The following is a 20,795-nucleotide window of genomic DNA, read 5'->3' as shown; positions in this document are numbered from 1 at the left end:
AACGGTGTCGTTATGTGATACCCTCGCCCGTCCAACCTCTGTATCGCCAGTGCACACCACCTACCATTTTTCTGCCCTGGACTCTGCAGGCCAACAGCTGATGAATACCGACGCTCCTGTAATCCTCATGGAGCAGGATCCTTCTGTCTCTGTGCCCCGTTGCAGCGAGTCTGTGAAGACTAGCCTCCAAGTTGCCACCCCTTCATTTTTTCCTTGTCATGATTCTCCTCCAATGGAATGATCACAGCCTTCAATCCAACATAGAGAATTTACAGCTCATCCTAGAATCACAGTATCCACTTGTTCTCTGCCTTCAGGAAACAAAATTGCATCCTCACGACCACATTGAGCTCTTGCAGTTCTTCCCGGTCTGTTTTACCTTCCTCCTGAGGTTAGCATTCCATCTCGTGGGGGAGTCATGCTGCTCATATGGAATGACGTTCATAGCCAACCCAGCCCCCTGACTACCCGCCTTCAGGCTGTTGCAATTTGCCTTTTCCTTCCTCACTTGACTGTTTGTTTCCCTTTGTACCATTTACATCCCTCTGTCTTTCAGTGTCACCAGGGCAGACTTCCTCCAACTTATTGAGCAGCTACCTCACCCCTTTCTGCCACTTGGTGACTTTAATGCACACCATCCCCTTTGGGGTTCTTCCAGAACAGGTCCAAGAGGTGCCCTCTTAGCTGACTTTTTCAATCAACTTAACCTCTTCTGCTTTAACACAGGAGCACCCATATTCCTTTCAGACTCCTCACATACCTATTCCCATTTGGACCTATCCTGCACTGCCCAGCTTTCTCATCGTTTCGAGTGGTCAGTTCTCTCTGACACGTACTTGAGCGACCATTTCCTGTGTGCTATCTGTGTGCCGACTCCTACCCCGCCTACGTGCACACCAAAACGGCAGCTTACTCAGGCTGACTGGAGGTTTTATTCCTCACTGGTGACCTTCGACGAACAACATTTCTCCAGTTGTGATGACCAGTTGGAATACCTTACAAATGTTATCCTTACCACCGCAGAATGTTCCATTCTTCGCACTTCCTCTTTACCACACTGTGTCCCAGTCCGTTGGTGGACTGAGGCGTGCCATGACGCAATTCGTTTGTGGAGACTTGCAATTTTTAACCATCTCTTACAGTGGAAAAATGCATTCATTATAAACAGATGTGTGCACAATGTCATCGCTTTCTTCAGGATAGCAAAAAAGCTAGCTGGATTTCACTCACTAGTTCTTCAGGCAGTTCCATTCCCTCTTCCTTCTTCTTGCAGTGCCATTCCCTCTTCCATCATGTGGGCCAACATCTCACAGCTCTCTGGGACCAAGATACATTCCCCAATTTCCTGTCTGACAGTAGCAGATGATGTCATTGTAAAACCTATTGCTATCTCCTGCGGAGATTTCAAGCTCCTCCATATCACCCTGCCTTCTTCCATCAGAAACGAGTGGAGGCAGCTCAGGCGATATCCTTCTCTTCTCAGAATCATGAGTGTTAGAATGCCATCTTTACTGTGAAGGAGCTGGATCATGCTCTCACTTCCCCCAATCCTCTGCCCCAGGGCCAGACGTTGTTCACATTGAGATGTTGCAGCATCTTTCTCTTGCGGGCAAGCACTTTCTGCTTAATACGTTCCACCGCATCTGGGCAGAGGGTACATTTCCCAAGCGCTGGAATGAAGCCACTCATACACATACCTAAGTGTGATAAGGACAAACACCTTCGTTCTAGCTACTGCCCAATTTCTCTCACCAGCTTTGTTTGCGAGTTGATGGAACGTATGATTTATGCCCGGCTGGTATGGTGGCTCAAGTCTCGCAGTTTACTAACCATTGCACAATGTGGATTTCGAGCACGCCGTTCTGCAGTTGACCATCTAGTCACTTTTTTCACCCATGTCATGAATGGTTTTCTGCATAAATACCAGCTGTGGCTGTGTTTTTCAATTTGGAGAAAGCCTATTACACCTGCTGGAGGACTGGTACCCTCCGTAGTCTGTATGCATGGTTCTTCTGTGGCCACATGCTCTGTTTCCTTCAGAAATTTTTAAAAGACCGAGTTTTCAAGGTACATTTGGGTTCTGCCTTGTCAGACACGTTTACCCAGGAAAACCGTGTGCCTCAGAGTTCTGTCGTGGTCATCGTCCTCTTCGCTATCGCCATTAACCTTATAATGGCCTGTCTCCCACCGGCCATCTCTGGCTCCCTTTCTGTTGGTGATTTTGCCATCTGTTGCAGTTTTCCACATACTTGTCTCATTGAGCAGCATCTTAAGCAATGTCTCGATTGTCTTTACTCATGGAGCATCAACAATGGCTTTTGTTTTTCCACTGACAAAACCATGTGTATGAATTTATGACAGTGCCATTGGTTTGAGCCTGTTGCTCTTCCGTTCATTGAAACATCAAAATTCCTGGGGCTCATGTTTGATGGAAACTTTATTGGTCCTCCCACGTGTCTTACCTGGCAACACACTGTATGTGGTCCCTCAGTGTCCTACGTGTCCTCAATGGTACTTCACAGGCAGTAGATCGTGCTGCCCTCCTCTGTTTGTACCGATCCCTTGTCCTTTCGAAACTAGACTATGGGTGTTTCATGTATGCATCTGCATGTCCATCACTCTTACGCTGTCTCAATACTGTCCACTGTCATGGCATACGTTTGGTCAGTGGCGCCTTTTACACTAGCCCAGTCAAGAGCCTGTATGCAGAAGCTGCCGAACTACTGCTGTCCTACTGCCATAACTTCCTTCTCAGCAAATATGCGTGCCATTTGTCTGCCATGCGTGGCCACCCTTCCTATGCTTCCTCATTCAATGACTCCTTTGATTGCCAGTATGGGACGCGTCCCTCTTCTCTGTTACCTCCTGGAGTTCGCTTTCGGCTCTTGCTCCTGCAGCTTAATGTCACGCTGTCTGCAACTTTCCCTCCACTATCTTGGGTTTGTGCAGTGGCCATGTTCAACCTAGTCCCTCATTTGCTTCCTAAGGACACTTCTCCAGCCTCGCTCTTATCACCTTCAGTTTCACGACCTTCGCATGGAACTTTGTGATAGTGCCTTTGTGTACACTGATGGCTCTTGCACTGACCATGATGTAGGGTATGCCTTCATCATTGGCGCCGGTGGTTTTCAGTATCAGCTTCTAGAACATTCCTCAATATTTACAGCAGAGCTCTTTGCCCTGTATCAGGCCATGCAATACATCCGGCAACACTAGCTTTTCAATTTTGTCATCTGCTCACTCTCTCAGCGCCCTCCAAAGCCTCTGTGTGCTGGACACCATCTATCTATTAGTGCAACGGCGCCAGGAAAGCTGTAACTTGCTCACTCTTGATGGAGCCACTGTGATGTATATGTGGGTTCCTAGTCACATTTGTCTGACAGGAAACAAGCCTGCTGACACTGCTGCCACGGTTGCAGTCCTTGTACCTCAGCCTGCCAGTTCTTAGATTCCCTTTGAACATCTCTGTGTTGCTGTCTCTCAGCAGGTGGTGTCACTTTGGCATCACCACTGGTACTCCCTTCACGGGAACAAGCTCTAGGTCATTAAGCCTCTCCCAGCGGCTTCAGCCCTCTTGCCACGAGAAGATCATTTTGACTAGGTTTGTATTGAGCACTGTCTTTTTAGCCATCGCCATTTGTTAAGTGGTGATACCCCACCACTTTGTACACATTATGCCCAACTTGCGACTGTCCGCAATTTTCTGACAGAATGGCCCTTTTTTTTTTTAAACTGCTTACTTTCCCATTTGTGTTTGCCGTCTGAGTTATTGGCCCTTTAAGCGAACGACACCTGGGCTGTCGACAGAGTTTTACCTTTTATCCATTGTAGCAATATGGCAAAGGCCATTTAATTTTTAGTTCTGACATTTTTTTACAGACCTTTCTGCACATCCCTGTTTTTAACTGTCTTCTCTTTTGTTGATTGGGATTGATGTGTAGTCATTTCTGACTCCTCTCTGTCTTCTTGTTCTAGAGTTTTGACGTGGGCATGTCTGACCCCAGTTGTTTCTGCGCCCTAAAACAAAACAGTCACTAAATTTGCTTTACACAAGACACATCAGTCATACTTTGGAACAAACCACCAAGTAAGCTTGCTGTTTATCACTCTATATGCTTGAAGCCACTGCATTATCGTGAGGTCACCATACTATACAGCTGTTGGCTGCAGGGGGAAAACAAACATCCAAGATGTCGTAATCCAGCAGTTTTCATCGTATTTTACAGCAGTTTTCAGTTTATTTCATCATGTAGGCTATAAATATTTGCTATAATCGAGGTGAACATAAAATGAAAGAATCCTCAAAACTGCATGTTTTGTAGTACAGTTTGTGGCAGTAGTGTGTTGATAAATGGCTCAGTTACCTTGTACATAGTTATCAAAAGTAATAGTCTGATAGTATTTTCAATTTCGTATCTTACTAGTGGCACAAGCCACCTTTTTTCCTAATAGTCTTCTGTATGACGTAAAATTTTGAAATTTCTTTGTTGTTTGTCTATGGATTTGGTCATGTCAGTTGACGTTATGAGTGAGTGTTTGTAAAATTGCTAGCTAGGAGGAGAAGAATGAAATTCTAGCACCTACTTAGATATAGCTTCTGTGCCTGTTTATACTTTATAATCCATTACTTTAGGAAATTCGAATGTTTCATAGGCTAAGGTCTGTAAACTTATTACATAGTGAGCTAAACAAAGTGGGTTTGACTGGTATACAGAGTGATGGGAGGGATAAGCACTGAGGGGAGGTGGAAAGAATTTCATGTAGGGCTAAAAACATATTTCGCAGGCAGAACAGCTCATGTACGCTATTCTACAGAACACTATAAATTACACAAAATGTCGGCAATCAGAGATGATAATTTCAAAAGTACATTCTTCACTTTACATACCGTAAAGTAAGAGGAAAGTAAAATGCAGTACAAAGTTTTCTGGACAGGAATGATAAATAATCCAAACTTAATGTGGCGGACTTTCCATGCTCTGCCAGTAGCCACTAAGTGCTAATAGAAACACAACACAAAAGAAAGGCTTCATTGCACATAAAATACAAAAGGAACGGTCACGTGACTCAACATCCACGAATTAGGTTACTAAATTGAATTTTCATGAGTCCATGTATGAAATACATAACAGATTTGGACTGTATGTTTTATTTGGAGGTTAATTATTTATTAATTGCAATACAATATTCACTCCTTAACAGAGTCCAGACTACTCGTTGGTTTGGATTTTTCTTGCCACTTAAATAAATAGAGCTTGTTTTCTACATTTGATGGCATTGCTAGATATTGTCTCCCACGTCAGATTACCGCACATATTTTCTTAGTCTCTACACCCTGTAGTGTCTACAGAAACTCACTTTCTCAGGAATTTCTTCATCAGATTCCTCCTCCTCCTCCTCCTTCTTCTTCTTCTTCTTCTTCTTCTTCTTCTTCTTCCTCTTCCTCCTGTTCCTCTTCCTCCTCTCTAGCACCACAATTAAGCCTGATATGCTCTTTCACTACATGGTCAACAGAGTTGTTTTGCATTTCACCTAAATTTATGTCACGCAAAACATACTCGCCGAAATCTAAGTCTGCTGGTCACACTGAATCCCAGTCTCTTGCTGCTTCTTTGTCCAGAACAGTAGACATGTCTATAGTCTCCCCTGTGTGCCAAAAAGCCACATTTTTTAAAGCAGTTTTGTATTGTGGTGCTGTTCCACACTTCTGAAATAAAGTTAAGAGCAGTGAGGAGATTTATCTTCAGTGTGGATGCATCTCCAAGTAGTCCTCTGTCAATCCATCACAACTGCTTTCTGCACTAGCTGCTATCAGTAATTAAATTTAAAAGCATGGATAATCCCCAAATCTAGAGGCTGCAAGTGGCTAGTGCAATTTGAGGAAAAAAACATTTTCACATTTCTCACCAAATCAAAATATTTCCGATGTGCAGCGCACTAAGTGACGAGTAGAAATTTTTCTGTTTGTTCCCCCATTTGATGATATAATGGGGTGAGGAAATCTTCAAAATTTCCAAAGTCACCTAGGGATTCTAATTTGCTGTATTCTATATAGACAGCTTTTTAGTACTTTTTAAGCAGTGTAGATTTACACACATACTCATAAATTAAGGATAATTACAGAATGTGGTGCCACACAACGTGGCAATACACAAAACTGGCGTTAATAGCATAGGCACATAGGGAACACACACGACACAGGTCTGTATGTCCATGGTATTGGTGATAAGTTTAGAAACCCATCCCGAAATACATGTGCTAAAAAATGCCACTATCCTGCGCATGTACCCCGATGTCAATATGGGACATGATCACCATGCACACGTATACAGGCTGCACAGCGGGTTGTCATACTTTGGATCAGGTGGTCGAGCACCTGAAGTGTCCTAGGGGTTTGAAGACGTGCAGCGATACATCGACCGAGAGTATCCCAGACGTGCTCGATGGGGTTTAGGTCTGAAGAACAGGCAGGCCACTCCATTCGCCTGATATCTTCTGTTTCAAGGTACTCCTCCACGATGGCAGCTTGGTTGGTGGGGCTGTGCGTTATCATCTATCAGGAGGAAGGTGGGACCCACTGCATGCCTGAAAAGGTGGACATACTGGTGCAAAATGACATCCTGATACACCTGACCTGTTACAGTTCCTCTGTCAAAGACATGCAGGGGTGTATGTGCACCAATCATAATCCCACTCCACACCATCAAACCACAACCTTCATACAGGTCCCTTTCAAGGATATTGAGGGGTTGGTATCTGGTTCCTGGTTCACGCCTGATGAAAACCCGGTGAGAATCACTGCTCAGACTATACCTGGACTCGTCCATGAACATAACCTGGGACCACTGTTCCAATGACCATGTACTGTGTTCTTGACACCAGGCTTTACGGGCTCTCCTGTTACCAGGGGTCAGTGGAATGCACCTTGCAGGTCTCCAGGCGAATAAACCATGACTGTTCAGTCGTCTGTAGACTGTGTGTCTGGAGACAATTGTTCTAGTGGTTGCGGTAAGCTCCCGAGCAAGGTTACCTGCAGTACTCCACGGCCGTCTGTGAGCACTGATGGTGAAATATCAGTCTTCTTGTGGTGTTGTACGCTGTGGACGTCCCATACTGTAGCACCTGGACACATTTCCTGTCTGCTGTAATCGTTGCCATAATCTTGAGATCACACTTTGTGTCACACGGAGGGCCGGTGCTACAACCTGCTGTGCTTGACCAGCCTCCAGTCGCCATAGTATTCTACCCCTCATAATGTCATCAATATGTGTTCTTTGAGCCATTTTCAACACACAGTCACTATTATCACATCTGAAAATGTCTGCACATTTACCCGCTGCACCGTACTCTGACATGCACCAACACACCTCAGCATATGTGGACTGCTGCCAGTGCCACCGTGCAATGACTGCAGGTCAAATACACCGTATGGTCATACCCCGAGGTGATTTAAACCTGCGAACCGCCCACCAGAACGTTGTTTCTCCATGTATCAGCATTATCCTTAATTTATGAGCATGAGTGTACATTGCAGCATAGCAGAACTGTGACTATTTATTTCGAACTAGTGCACCATTTCAGACATCTTCTTTATATTGCAAAGTTTTATTTGGCTGCACATTATAGAACAGTCCGTTTGTGTGAATTGCAAATATCTCCCAGTTCGTAGTCCTCAGTCAATTCCATCAACTCACTTTCCACTCACAAACGTTTTTCATTAACGCTTGCACTTTCACCACATAATGTTTTGTAAACTAGATTGTGGCAGTTTTTAAATCAGTCTATTCATCCATTGGATGCTTGGAAATTGTTAGTTGCTAACTGGACAGCAATATGTAGGATCTTTTCTTTCAAGGTAGTGCCTTCTATGGCAACATTTGCTGTGCAGGCTTGCTTGAACCAAGTTGCGAGAATTGATTCCAGTTCTCCAAGTGGTGATGGCTTCATCGATTTCCTGCCTACTATCCTTCCCACCCCTCCTACCATTGTATTCCGCCGACCACCGAACCTACACAATATACTCGTCCATCCTTACACAACCCCCAATCCCTTACCTCATGGCTCATACTCCTGTACTGGACCTAGATGCAAGACCTGTTCCATACATCCTCCTACCACCACCTTCTCCAGTCCGATCACTAACATAACCTACCACATCAAAGGCAGGGCTACCAGTGAAACGAGTCATGTGATTTACAAGATGAGCTGCAACCTCTGGTGCTGCTTTCTATGTAGGCATGACAACCAACAATCTGTCTGTCCACATGAACGGCCACTGCCAAACTGTGGCCAAGAAACAAGTGGACCACCCTGTTGCTGAACACGCTGCCAAACATGATATCCCTCATCTTAATGCCTGCTTCATAGCCTGTGCAATATGGATCCTTCCCACCAACTTTCTGAATTGCACAGGTGGGAACTTTCCCTGCAATATATCATATGTTCCCGTAACCCTCCTAACCTCACCTTCGTTAGTCACTGTCCTCACCCATTCAGTCCCCTCCCTGTTCCCACTCCAGCACTACACAGCCGCCATTTCACCGCCACATCCAGTCTTTTAATTTCTTTTATTTCTCTCCTTTCCGCTACTTACCCCCTCCCCCCTCCGCACCCTCTTTCCTGCCCTCCGTCTAAACTGCAACACTTCACTGTCCGCCACTCCCACCATACTATCCCTCCCCCTCCCCGCTCCAGCCTCCTCCTTACCCCCACCCAGTCACCACTCCCATCATGCACTGGTGCTGCTGTTCGCAGTGTGAGCTCAGCTCTCTGAGACTGCAGATGGGTGTGCAAGTTGCGTTTGTGTGTGTGTGTGTGTGTGTGTGTGTGTGTGTGTGTGTGTGTGTCTTCTTCCTCTTCCTCCTGTTCCTCTTCCTCCTCTCTAGCACATTCCTCACACACAAATAAAGAAAAGATGTTATGTGGACATGTGTCCGGAAACGCTTACTTTCCATGTTAGAGCTCATTTTAGTTTCATCCCCTACGCTTCCACCTACGCTCAGTGTAGCACGTTATCATGATTTCATACGGGATACTCTACCTGTGCTGCTAGAACATGTGCCTTTACTAGTACGACACATGTGGTTAATGCACAATGGAGCTCCTGCACATTTCAGTCGAAGTGTTCGTACGCTTCTCGACAACAGATGGCCACCACGCTCACCTGACCTCAACCTTCTTCACTTTCATTTATGGGGGCATTTGAAAGCTCTTGTCTACACAACCCCGGTACCAAATGTAGAGACTCTTCGTGCTCGTATTGTGGACGGCTGTGATACAATACGCCATTCCCCAGGGCTGCATCAGTGCATAAGGGATTCCATGCGAAGGAGGGTGGATGCATGTATCCTCGCTAACAGAGGACATTTTGAACGTTTCCTGTAACAAAGTGTTTGAAGTCACGCTGGTACGTTCTGTTGCTGTGTGTTTCCATTCCATGATTAATGTGATTTGAAGAGAAGTAATAAAATGAGCTCTAACATGGAAAGTAAGCGTTTCTGGACATATGTCCATATAACATATTTTCTTTCTTTGTGTGTGAGGAATGTTTCCTGAAAGTTTGGCCGTACCTTTTTGTAACACCCTGTATAGGCGTGTAGTTATGCGCATCTGTCTGCTGAGCGGTTTTCAAAATGAGAATGACCTGCATTTTTCCCATCTCTAGGTACTCTTCATTGCTCCAGTAACCTAAAATAAAATACTGCTAGAAGTTATTTAACCTAATCTCAGTAGAACCTTACAGGTATTCTCACCTGGTCAAGTTGCTTTTCCACTGTCAAGCAGTTCACTTGGTTTTATATTCCACGATCGTTTATCTCAATATCTGCCATTTAGGTATTCATGCAGTGATTGAAAGGAGGAACCATTATACAATACAGGAATGATCCGTATTTATGCACAATATGTGCAATATGTCAGAAAACAGATCAAAATCATGTATTTAGTCGCTTGGTGACCATACTGGCACTGAAACAGAAGTTTTGGGGAGCAAAATAACTGATGATGGTTGAAGTAGAGAGGATATAAAATGTAGACTGGGAATGGCAAGGAATGTGTTTCTGAAGAAGAGAAATTTGTTAACATTGAGTGTAGATTTAAGTGTCAGAAAGTGTTTTCTGAAAGTATTTGTATGGGGAAGTGAAACATTGACGATAACTAGTTTAGACAAGAAGAGAATAGAAGCTTTCGAAATGTGGTGCTACAGAAGAATACTGAATTAGGTGGGTAGATCATGTAACTAACGAGGAGGCACTGAATAGAATTGGAGAGAAGAGGAATTTGTGGCACAACTTGACTAGAAGAAGGGATCAGTTGGTAGGACATGTTCTGAGGCATCAAGGGATCACCAGTTAGTATTAGTGTGGAGGGTAAAAATCGTAGAGGGAGACCATGAGATGAATTCACTAAGCAGATTCAGAAGGATGTAGGTTGTAGTAGCTACTTGGAGATGAAGCAGCTTGCGCAGGATAGAGTAGCATGGAGGGCTGCATCAAACCAGTCTCTATACTGAAGATAACAACAACTTACTATGTAAGATCAAAACTCCTTAGGGTATGTAGTCAGATTGTTTGGACAAATTTTACTTAAAATTCATTTAATGCTTTCCACATTACTCTCTGTGCACCCTTTTTGGCTCCATTTAGCTTCTGTTTGTCTACCAGGCTTTCAGTTCGTTTACATCAGAGATGAAGCCCTCTTTGCTTTTGTAGCAACTTTCTAACATGGTCAAGGAGGGTCTTTTCCATCCCTCACTACCTTTCTGTTATTTCTGGAGAAAAATTATGCTGTTATGGACTAATCCATTTGGGCATGTTCCACAATGAGGCTCACAGTGTCAGTCAGTCAGTACCTCTATCCGTCTTTTCAAACTCCACTTTGTTTCTTTGTTGTACTACATACATTGATAGGCAAACAACATTTATGAATTTGCTGGCATAGAATATTGTAAACTAGGCTTTTCTAGAGGTTAACAGTGACAGTTGTGTTAAGAAGATGTGATTAATTGAGTTGTTCAGTGTTGGAAGGAATCTCATAAATTGCCAATGTTTTCAGATACAGTCTAACAGTAACTTCACTCATTTAACTGTTATAAACTTTTCTGTTATCTGATGTACATATATTTTTAGGTTATTGTTGCGGAGAGAAGGTGTTAATTTTTATACAACTGCTGAATTTGAAATAGTGAGAACAATTAAAGAAAAGGCATGTTATCTTGCAAATAATCCTCAAAAGGAAGAAACTGTTGAAACTGAGAAGTACCAGTATGTTCTGCCAGATGGCAGCACTCTTGAAGTAAGTAATTTTTTCTTGTAAAACAGTCAATTTTAAAAAAGTCCAGAGTTATATAACTGCATCCAAATCACTGCACACAACTTAATGGGCCTTTTTTCTATGCCAGATTGGTCCAGCTAGATTTAGAGCACCAGAGGTTTTGTTCAGACCAGATCTGATTGGAGAAGAATATGAAGGACTCCATGAGGTTCTCCTGTACTCAATTCAGAAATCTGATCTAGATTTACGTAAAGTACTCTTTCAGAATATCATTTTGTCAGGCGGCTCAACATTGTTTAAGGTAAAGTCGTCTGTATTTTTCTTGTGTACATAATATAACAACATTCTTCCCCTCTCATTGTATGTATTTGTTATTTTTATCATCCTAATTAGATGGTGGTGGTCTCACAGTGTACTTGATGATCTTCTGTTTTCAGGGATTTGGAGACAGACTGTTATCAGAAATACGAAAATTGGCACCAAAAGACATAAAAATTCGGGTAAGTTTCTTCTTGGTTTTTAGTTGTGAACTGCTTTAATAAACTGAATTTATATATAAGCTTCCAATTACTGTTTAATTTATGTTTTACTCTCTCTCTCTCAAAATCCAATTCCTAAAATGCCCATGTTTTTCAAAATAAAAAAGCCTTTCTTCTTATAAACCTATAACTACATTTATCTGATTAGCAACAACTTTTGAGGCACATTTTTGTTCAGGAACATATTCCAGATTTTATTTGAGTCATAGTTATCCACATCATCCTTGGATTTGTACAAATCTACCCTGAAAAGCATTTTCATATTATGAACACAGCACATATTACTACTACTGGCAATAATGCTTTCAGCACTTACCACTGTTTACAGGCACCCATTCCGACAAATCTGCCATTAATGAAAATAAGAAATTGTAGTTAAGCTGTCATATCTCATTTTATTGTGGAACTGTTTTATTTGTATACCATTGTTTCTAATCAAGGTCTTCATTCATGATTAATAAAATTGTTTTATTATTATGTTCCTAAAGAGCTTACAACTTATGAGATGCTTACAGTCTTTTAAGAGACCAAATTATTAATTATGTCTTGAAATGGATAAGTTGCAACTATTTATCAATCTTATGAAAGAAAAATATGCTCCATTGAAGCCAAATCATTCACTTGAATTGTCCAGAATGTTCTTCAAACCAGTGTCTTATAATTGTGGCTCAGTGACATGGCACATCGTTGTTTGGGAATACGAAGCCCATGAATGGCTGCAAATGATCTCCAAGTAGCTGAACATCCAGAGCACCCAGTCCATTCCATGTAAACACAGCCCTCACCATTATAGAGCCACCACCAGTTTGCACAGTGCCTTGTTGACAACATGGGTCCATGGCTTCATGGGGGCTGTGCCACAGTCGAACACTATCATTACTCTTTCCAGCTGAAAATGGGACCGATCTAACCAGGCCACGATTTCAGCTAGGGTCCAACCGATATGGTCACAAGCTCAGGAGAGGTGCTGCAGGTGATATTGTGTTGTTAGCAAAGGCACTCACATTGGCTATCTGCTGCCATAGCCCATTAATGCCAAATTTTACCACAATATCCTAATGGATACTTTTGTAGTACATCTCACATTGATTTCTGCAGTTGTTGCTTGTCAGTTTGCACTGACAACTCTAGAGAAATGCTGCTACTCTCGTTCGTTCAGTGAAGACTATTGGCCACTGCATTGTCTGAGGTGAGAGGTAATGCCTGAAATGTGGTATTCTCAGCACACTCTTGACACTGTGAATCACGGAATATTGAATTCTCTAATGATTTCTGAAGTGGAATGTCCCATGCATCTAGCTCCAACTACCATTCTGCGTTCAAAGTCTTTTAATTCCTGTAGTGTGGCCATAATCAGTTCAAAAACCTTTTCATGTGAATCTCCTGAATACAAATCACAGCTTCGCCAATGCACTGCCCTTTTATAGCTTGTGTACACGATACTACTACAGTCTGCAGATAAGCAGATCACTATCCCATGACTTTCTGCATTTCTGTCATGGTCCCCTCTCGGGTTTGACCTCCACCTTTTCCAAATTTCTGTTGATAGTGCGTGCCATTTGTGGAAGGACGTCTTACTTGGTATTTTTTTGTGTGTCCATCGTGCACTGAGATCTTGCATGCTGCTTATTGTCGTGTGGCGGGCTTGGCCCCCTCAGTCTTGTAGGTTGCCTACTTCTCGTCTCTTGCGCCTTACCATCCTTTGCGCCTCCAACAATTCTGGACCATTTTGGCACTCGAAATCCAGGACGGTAGCCAGTCCATCGTGGTGGGGTTATCAAGTGTACACTCTTGGTGGTAGCCCCCTGACAACACAGGGATTGTACTGCTGATGCCTGAGCTGCGACCTCCCAGCGTATGCAAGGTGCCCATCTTTTCTGGGGCACCAGGACTCCCAGAAATGGCCATCCCGCCACGTGGCCCTTGTTATGGCTGGGAGGTGCCCGCGGGCAGAGCCCCTGATCGGAGTGGGTGGCATCGGAGCGAATGACCCGCAATGAAATGGGTTAAATCAACTCAAGCTGGTGGTCGCTCAGCCCCAGCAGTCTCAAAGCGCGTATGAAATGATTTTAATGCTGCAACCTATGATTCCCGATCGTTCCCAGAGCAACTCGTCTCGTGAGCCATATTCGCCTTGGTAACTAGTTTGCTGCAGGACTGATGCCGAGACCTTTCAGGCAACGAAGCCCCAGTTTTCATAGACCACCTTGAAGATAGGTTTGGGGAAGTGGCGGTGTTATCTAGAATGCACAGCGTGGCAATTTTGATCCAAGCGGCCTCCCTAGCCTAGTCGCAGGCGTTGCTCATCTATGACAAGCTGGGTGATATTCCCATCTCGATTACTCCCCATAAAAGCCTTAACTTTGTCCAGGGTCTTATTTTCCATCGTGATCTCCTTTTGCAGTTGGATGAGGAGCTATGCACCAACTTAGAGTGATAGGGTGTCCACGTCATCCGGCTCGTGCATAGGGGACCCAAAGACAACTACCGGTGCCTTCATCTTGGCCTTTGAGGGTGACTTGTTGCCGGATAAGGTCAAGGTGATGGTTTACCGTTGTGGCATAAAACCATACATCCCTCCCCCCTATGCGGTGCTTTAAGTGTTGGTAGTTTGGTCACATGTCATCTCATACTTCCAGCGCCACATGCAGGGATTGTGGTCGTCTCTGCGCCTGGGCGCTCCGTGTGTGCCTCCTCCCACTTGTGTCAGCTGTGGGAAGCACCACTCCCTCTGCTCACCTGACTGCCCTGTTCTCCATAAGGAGTGATGAATCATGGAAATAAAAACCCCGGACAGGCTCACCTATCAGGATGTGAAGAGGAAATACGAACGACTTCATTCTGTGCAGATGACTACATTGTATGCTGCAACTGTGACTTCACTTCGTTGCCCCCAGTGGAGACGGCTGTCCCTGCGGTTGTTAAGCCTCCAGTGGGCCCTTGGGGCCACACTGGCTCTTCCCCCATGTCTGTGCTGGGGGATGTTGTTTATTCTGGTGCTCCCAAGGTACCGCCAGTGGGAGACCAACCCCCCAAACTGATGGGGATATCGGACCCCCCGCACTGGAGGTACACCAGCCTCCTCCAGCTTCTCTCACGCAGAAAGGGTCCCTTGGAAGTCTACCTTCTAAGGCCGCCTCAAGCGCGACAGCTGACATCAGTCAGTGGCTCAAGGAGCCACGAGTGGCAGATCAGAGAGCTTCCTGCTCATCGTCCGTCCCTGATGCTCCGTCTGAGTCTCCCTCCTCGGTTGCTCCTAAGGAGCAGCGGGAGGAGGCAAAGAAGAAGAAGAATAAGAAGAAGAATAGGCTGGGTAGGATGGACGAGGTTCAGGTTTGCCTCGGTGCCCCCTGTTCCTACCAGCTCTGAGTCTGAGGACGATTTGCAGATTTTGGCCTCCCCCGACAATCTCTCTCTCACCCCTACCTCAGACGCACTGATTCTCGATTCAGGGTCTCCTTCAGTGGTGGTTGATGACCCAGTGGCGTAATCTACCTCCTTGGTCCCTTCACGCCTTTTTTGGCCGTTGACAGTGTCATCCTCCAGTGGAATTGTAGAGGTCTTTTCCACCACCTTGCTGAGCTCTGACAACTTGTCAGCCTCCACCATTTCTTCTGCATTGCTCTCCAGGAAACTTGGTTTCCGGTGTTGAGAACCCCTGCCCTCTGTGGCTATCGGGATTATTATAAGAATCGGGCAGCTTATGAGAGGGTATCTGGTGGAGTCAGAGTTTACGCTCTTCACTCTCTTTACATTGAGCATGTCCATCTTCAAACACCTTTAGAGGCTGTCACTGTTAGGGTGTGGACGCCACAGGCTGTTACTGTCTGCCAACTTTATCTTCCACCTGATGGTGATATCATGCAGCATGTATTGACTGTGCTGATGGCCCAACTGCCACCACCTTTTCTGTTACTGGGCGACTTCAATGCCCATAACCCTTTGTGGGGTCGATTGGTGGCAACAGGCTGAGGCACTGTCGTTGAGCAAGCGTTGGCACAGCTCGATCTTTCCCTCTTAAATACTGGTGCCTCCACACATTTCAGTGTGGCGCACGGCACGTACTCGGCCATCAACCTTTCGGTCTGCAGACCTAGCCTTCTACCATCTGTCCAATAGTGTGTGCATGACGACTTGTGCGGTAGTGACCACTTTCCGATCTTTCTGTCACTGCCAACAGCATTGCTCTTTTGGGGGCCTCCTCAGATGGGCCTTGAATAAGGCTGACTGGGACTCGTTCGCCTCCATTGCCACTATTGAGCCTCTTTCTCATGATGCTATTGATGTTGTGGATCACACGATAACCACCAGCATTGTTTATGCAGCAGAATCTGCAATTCCCTATTCTTCCGGGTCCCCTCGGCAGAGAACTGTGCCTTGGTCGTCACCAGAGATCGCAGGCGGGCCCTCCAATGTCATAAGCAGCACCTATCCCATGAACACCTAATCACCTTTAAGCGGCTCCGTGCCCGAGCCCGACGCCTTATTCGCCAACGGAAGCTGGAGTGCTGGGAAAGGAATATCTCCACCATTGGCATCTATACCCCTCCATTGCAGGTTTGTACCAAGATTAGGTGTGACTACGGATATCAGACCCCCGTCAGCGTACCTGGGCTTTCCCTGAATGAAGCAGTCTGTACTGAATGAGACATGATTGCAGAACTCTTAGTAGAGCATTATGCTCAGAGTTCCACTTCTACGAATTACCCGCTGGCCTTCCACTCCCTGAAAGAGCAGTTGGAACTTCAGAGCCTTTCATTCCATACACGCCACTCCAAATCGTACAATGTCCCATTCGGTGAGTGGGAATTTCAAAGTGCCCTAGCCTCTTGCCCTGATATGGCTCCCGGGCCAGATCGCATCCACTGTCAGATGCTCAAAAACCTGCATGGACTGCCTGTGACACTTCCTAGACCTTTTCAACCGTATCTGGGTTGAGGGTGAGTTCCCGTCACAATGGTGGGAAAGCATCGTCATTTGGCTGCCGTCAGCATCTGGTTGCAATCTTTTATGACATGCGGAAGGCGTACGATACAACATGGCGACATCACATCCTCATCACGATTCATGGGTGGGGTCTTAGGGGCTCGCTCCCGATTTTTATTCAAATTTTTTTGTTGCTTCGTTCCTTCCGTGTGCAAGTTGTTTCATGCCATAGTTCCTCCTGAGTCCAGGTGATGGGATCTCGCAAGGCTCTGTCTTGAGTGTCTGTCTCTTTTTAGTTGGTATCAATGGGCTAGCTGCAGCTGTGCGAACGTCCATATCAGCTTATTTGTATGCTGATGACTTTTGCCTGTACTACAGCTCCACTGGAATTGCAGTTGCTGAACAGCAGCTGCAGGGCGCTATCCGCAAGGTGCATTCTTGGGCCGTAACGCGCAGCTTCCAGTTTTCGGCCACCAAGATTTGCGTCATACATTTCTGCCGGCATCCGGTCTACTCTTCTATGACTGTATCAGGTGTTGATTCAGTCCCATCTCGATTATGGGAGCCTGGCTTACAGTTGCGCATCGTCTTCCGCGTTGCGGTTGCTTGAGCCCATACTTCACTGTGGGATCCGACTCGCACATCCCTGTAAACAGCCTACTTGTGGAGGCTGGTGTCCCTTCATTGTGGATCCGGCACTAATGACAACTGGCCGCTTATGCTGTACATGTTTGTAGCTTGTCCGGGCATCCAAATTACCATCTCCTGTTCCCCAACTCAGTCGTCCATCTTCCAGATCGGAAGCCCCGGTCAGGGTATACGATTGCGGTTCGCGTCTGGTCTCTTCTCTGTGGGCTTGACTTTTTCCCTCTTGCACTTGTTTTCTGGGCCCATTTATGTATAACCCCATGATGTGTGCCCTGCCCATGCCTTCAGCTGGATTTAGCACAAGGCCCGAAAGACTCAATCACTCCTGAGGCCCTCCGCCGACGCTCTCTTTCCATCGTTGCCACATTTCACGGCTCTGACGTAGTCTATACAGGTGGTTTGATGGTTGCTGATCGAGTTATTGCACCACGAGAACCAACCTCTGTGCCTCTGCAAGTCAGTGTTGACAGTGGTCCACATCTTGTTGGCTTGTCCGCGTTTAACTGCACTCAGATAGGATGCTGCCATGGCTGGCTTAGCTTTGAGTTTAACTCACACAGGGGGCTTTTGTCGCTTGATCTAAGGGTTTGTGTCCTTTTTGTGTTGAGACTGGCCTTTGGCCTACGGTTTTAGATTGAAGTTTTTAATGTGTCTCTTTGTGGTTGGCTTTTCCTTTTTTTTTGTTTCCGTGGTCGGCTAACCACTGTAACACTGTGTTTTTAATTCCTCTTTTCTGGTCTTTGTCTATGTCTTTCTTGTTCTGTGTCGTCCCTTGTTATCTCCAGTACTTGTTTCTCTTCCGTATGGACATTTCATGGTCATGGAAAAACCCCCACAAACCAACCAAACAAACAATGTGTTAAGGAAACAATCCCAGTACAATGCAAAGAGGTGGGGGTGGTGATTGTATAACTTAACTAAGCACTACAGCTTTGCTGATGGAAGGTTGTGTCATTGGCTTTCTGTTAACAACAAATACACAACACAATCTGTCAATAAAATTTATATTTATTAGTATCAGAGTGTTTTTGGATGAACTTGGATGTTAGCCCCCCCCCCTCCCTTCCAATGGTGTTACTGTGATATTAAAGCACAGTTTTGCATGTGTGTAAGAGGGGGGGGGGGGTCATACAGTGGGTGAGCTCTTCCTCATACCATTCTTTGTGACAGTTTATATGTAAAATAAACACAAGCACTCACCTTTAGTTAACTGATGGAGTACTTTTTCCTGTTTCGGGTACCTATGTGCCACTGACCAGTTAGTTATAGGTGCCTTTCATTTATTTTACGTATTATTCCATCCAGGAATTTCCTTTAATTACAGTTACTAATGTTCCAAATGTGTGAGGACTCTCCTTCATGTTGAGATCTACGAAATATCATATGGTAATGATGAATGAATACCATCTAGCAAAGAACCCTTGCAAATTTCATGTGGAATAAGAGCTCAGTTTCCATTTGACCACCTTCTTCTTCTTCTTCTTCTTCTTCTTCTTCTTCTTCTTCTGCTTTTACGGCCTCATTGGACCACTTCAGTCAATCATTTCTGGTCCTCTTCTTTGGTATTTTCCCCTTCCGAGTGGCCCAGTATCTCTTCATTCGTTCCGATGCTTTTCGTCGTTCCTCATCTGTAAATACCCTTTTCATTGTATGTCGTTTGTCAATTTTTGGTTTAAATCTTATTTCTGTGTCCCTCAACTTCTTTAAATTTGGCGTTTTGTTCTGCAAATCATCCAGAGTTATTTCCAGTTCTTCCATATCCTCTCTTATTTCCTTAAGCCATCCTCCTTGTTGTTTCAAATTCCAGAGTTTGTCAATAATTTTCCTTGATAATCTGGTTTCTGGTGTCCTCAGAATGTGACCACAAAAAGAGATCCTTTTCTTTCGTATAGTATCGGTGATGGGCTCCAGTTCTCTGTATACCACTTCATTTGGAACTATCCGCCATTGCCCAGCTTTTTGATATATTTCTTATTTATGCATGTTCTAGCAATTCTTCTCTCTACTTTTAAAATTTTGTCAATTCTGTTTTTCTGGGTGACTTTAAAAAGAGTTTCACTTCCGTATGTAACCTCTGGTTGAACCACCGTCTTGTAATGTTTTAATTTTGTTTTAATTGATAGACATTTTTTGTTGTACGTAGACCATGTTAGTTTTTGAGCTTTTATCATTTTATTAGTTCTTGCTCGCCATGCAGGTTTCTCGTCCAATTTATGTGTTATAATTTCACCCAGGTATTTAAATTGTTTCACTATTTTAATTTCCCTATTGTTCACTGTGATGTGATCTATTACAAGTGGATCCGTTACCATTATTTCAGTCTTTTCAAATGATATCTGGAGTCCTAATTTTTGTGCTATATTTTGTAAGCTTGTTATTTGTTGCGTGGCTTCCTGAATATTATTAGCTAGTAATGCTAGGTCATCAGCAAATCCCAAGCAATTTAGGTTTATTTTATCTTTCTTAGTTCCAATTTTAATATTCATAGGATTTTCCTTGTACCATTCTCTCATTACATATTCAAGAGCACAATTGAATAGCAATGGTGATAAACAATCTCCCTGTCTCAACCCTGTTTTAATCGTAAATGGTTCAGATATTTCTCCTCTAAATTTTACTTTGGATTTGGTGTTTGTTAAGGTTAACTGTATCATTTTTATTAATTTAGGATGAAGTCCAAAATTCCTTAATATTTTCATCATTGAAGATCTATGGATGCAATCATACGCCCTTTTGAAATCTACAAAGGTTATGACTAGTTGTTTTTGCCTTCTTTTGTAGATATCCATAACTAACTTCAAGGTGATTATCTGTTCTGGGCAGCTTCTCCAGGATCTAAATCCTCCTTGATATTCTCCCAGTTCCAGTTCTAGTTGATCTTTACAGCGGTTGTATAGTATTCTTGCCATGATCTTATACGTGCAGTCCAAAAGGGAAATTCCTCTATAGTTGTCTGGATTTGATTTTTCTCCTTTCTTATGTAATGGATGTATTATAGCAGTAGTCCAATTTTCTGGTAATTTCTCTTCATTCCAGATTTTTACTATGCATTGGTGTAATGCTATCTTTACTGGTTCTGCTGCATATTTCCAAAGTTCAGCAAACGTTTGATCTTCTCCACTTGCTTTGTAGTTTTTGAGTTCTTTCAAAGCTCTGTAGACGTCATTAATTGTAGGTGGATTTATATTTTCTGCTGGTGTTTTAATTGGGGTTTCTGTGTTTATCTGAAGAAGTTCTGGGGGATCTTCACAATTTAGTAACTTGTTAAATGTTTCTGCTAGAATTTCTGTATTTTTACTATTGCTATGGGCTAGGTTATTATCTTTATCTTTTAACATTAATGTTGGAGGATCATATCTTTGTAATTGTCTGCCAAATATTTTGTAATAGTCTCTTGAGTTTGTTTTTTCA

General features: G+C 44.0%; 1 protein-coding gene across 1 annotated transcript in view; it reads left to right on the top strand.

The window, feature by feature from the left end:
• LOC126092106 (actin-related protein 1) overlaps nt 1-20,795 on the top strand; it is a 64,540-nt gene that overhangs the window by 40,448 nt on the left and 3,297 nt on the right. Inside the window, exons 6-8 of the mRNA XM_049907541.1 lie at nt 11,127-11,292; nt 11,399-11,572; nt 11,709-11,771. Of these exons, the coding sequence (XP_049763498.1) occupies nt 11,127-11,292; nt 11,399-11,572; nt 11,709-11,771 (403 nt within the window). The remainder of the gene's footprint in view (nt 1-11,126; nt 11,293-11,398; nt 11,573-11,708; nt 11,772-20,795) is intronic.

Source organism: Schistocerca cancellata, chromosome 1 (genome assembly GCF_023864275.1).
Source record: "Schistocerca cancellata isolate TAMUIC-IGC-003103 chromosome 1, iqSchCanc2.1, whole genome shotgun sequence".
Taxonomy (NCBI): Eukaryota; Metazoa; Arthropoda; class Insecta; order Orthoptera; family Acrididae; genus Schistocerca; species Schistocerca cancellata.
This window is presented reverse-complemented; position numbering and strand designations above follow the sequence as displayed.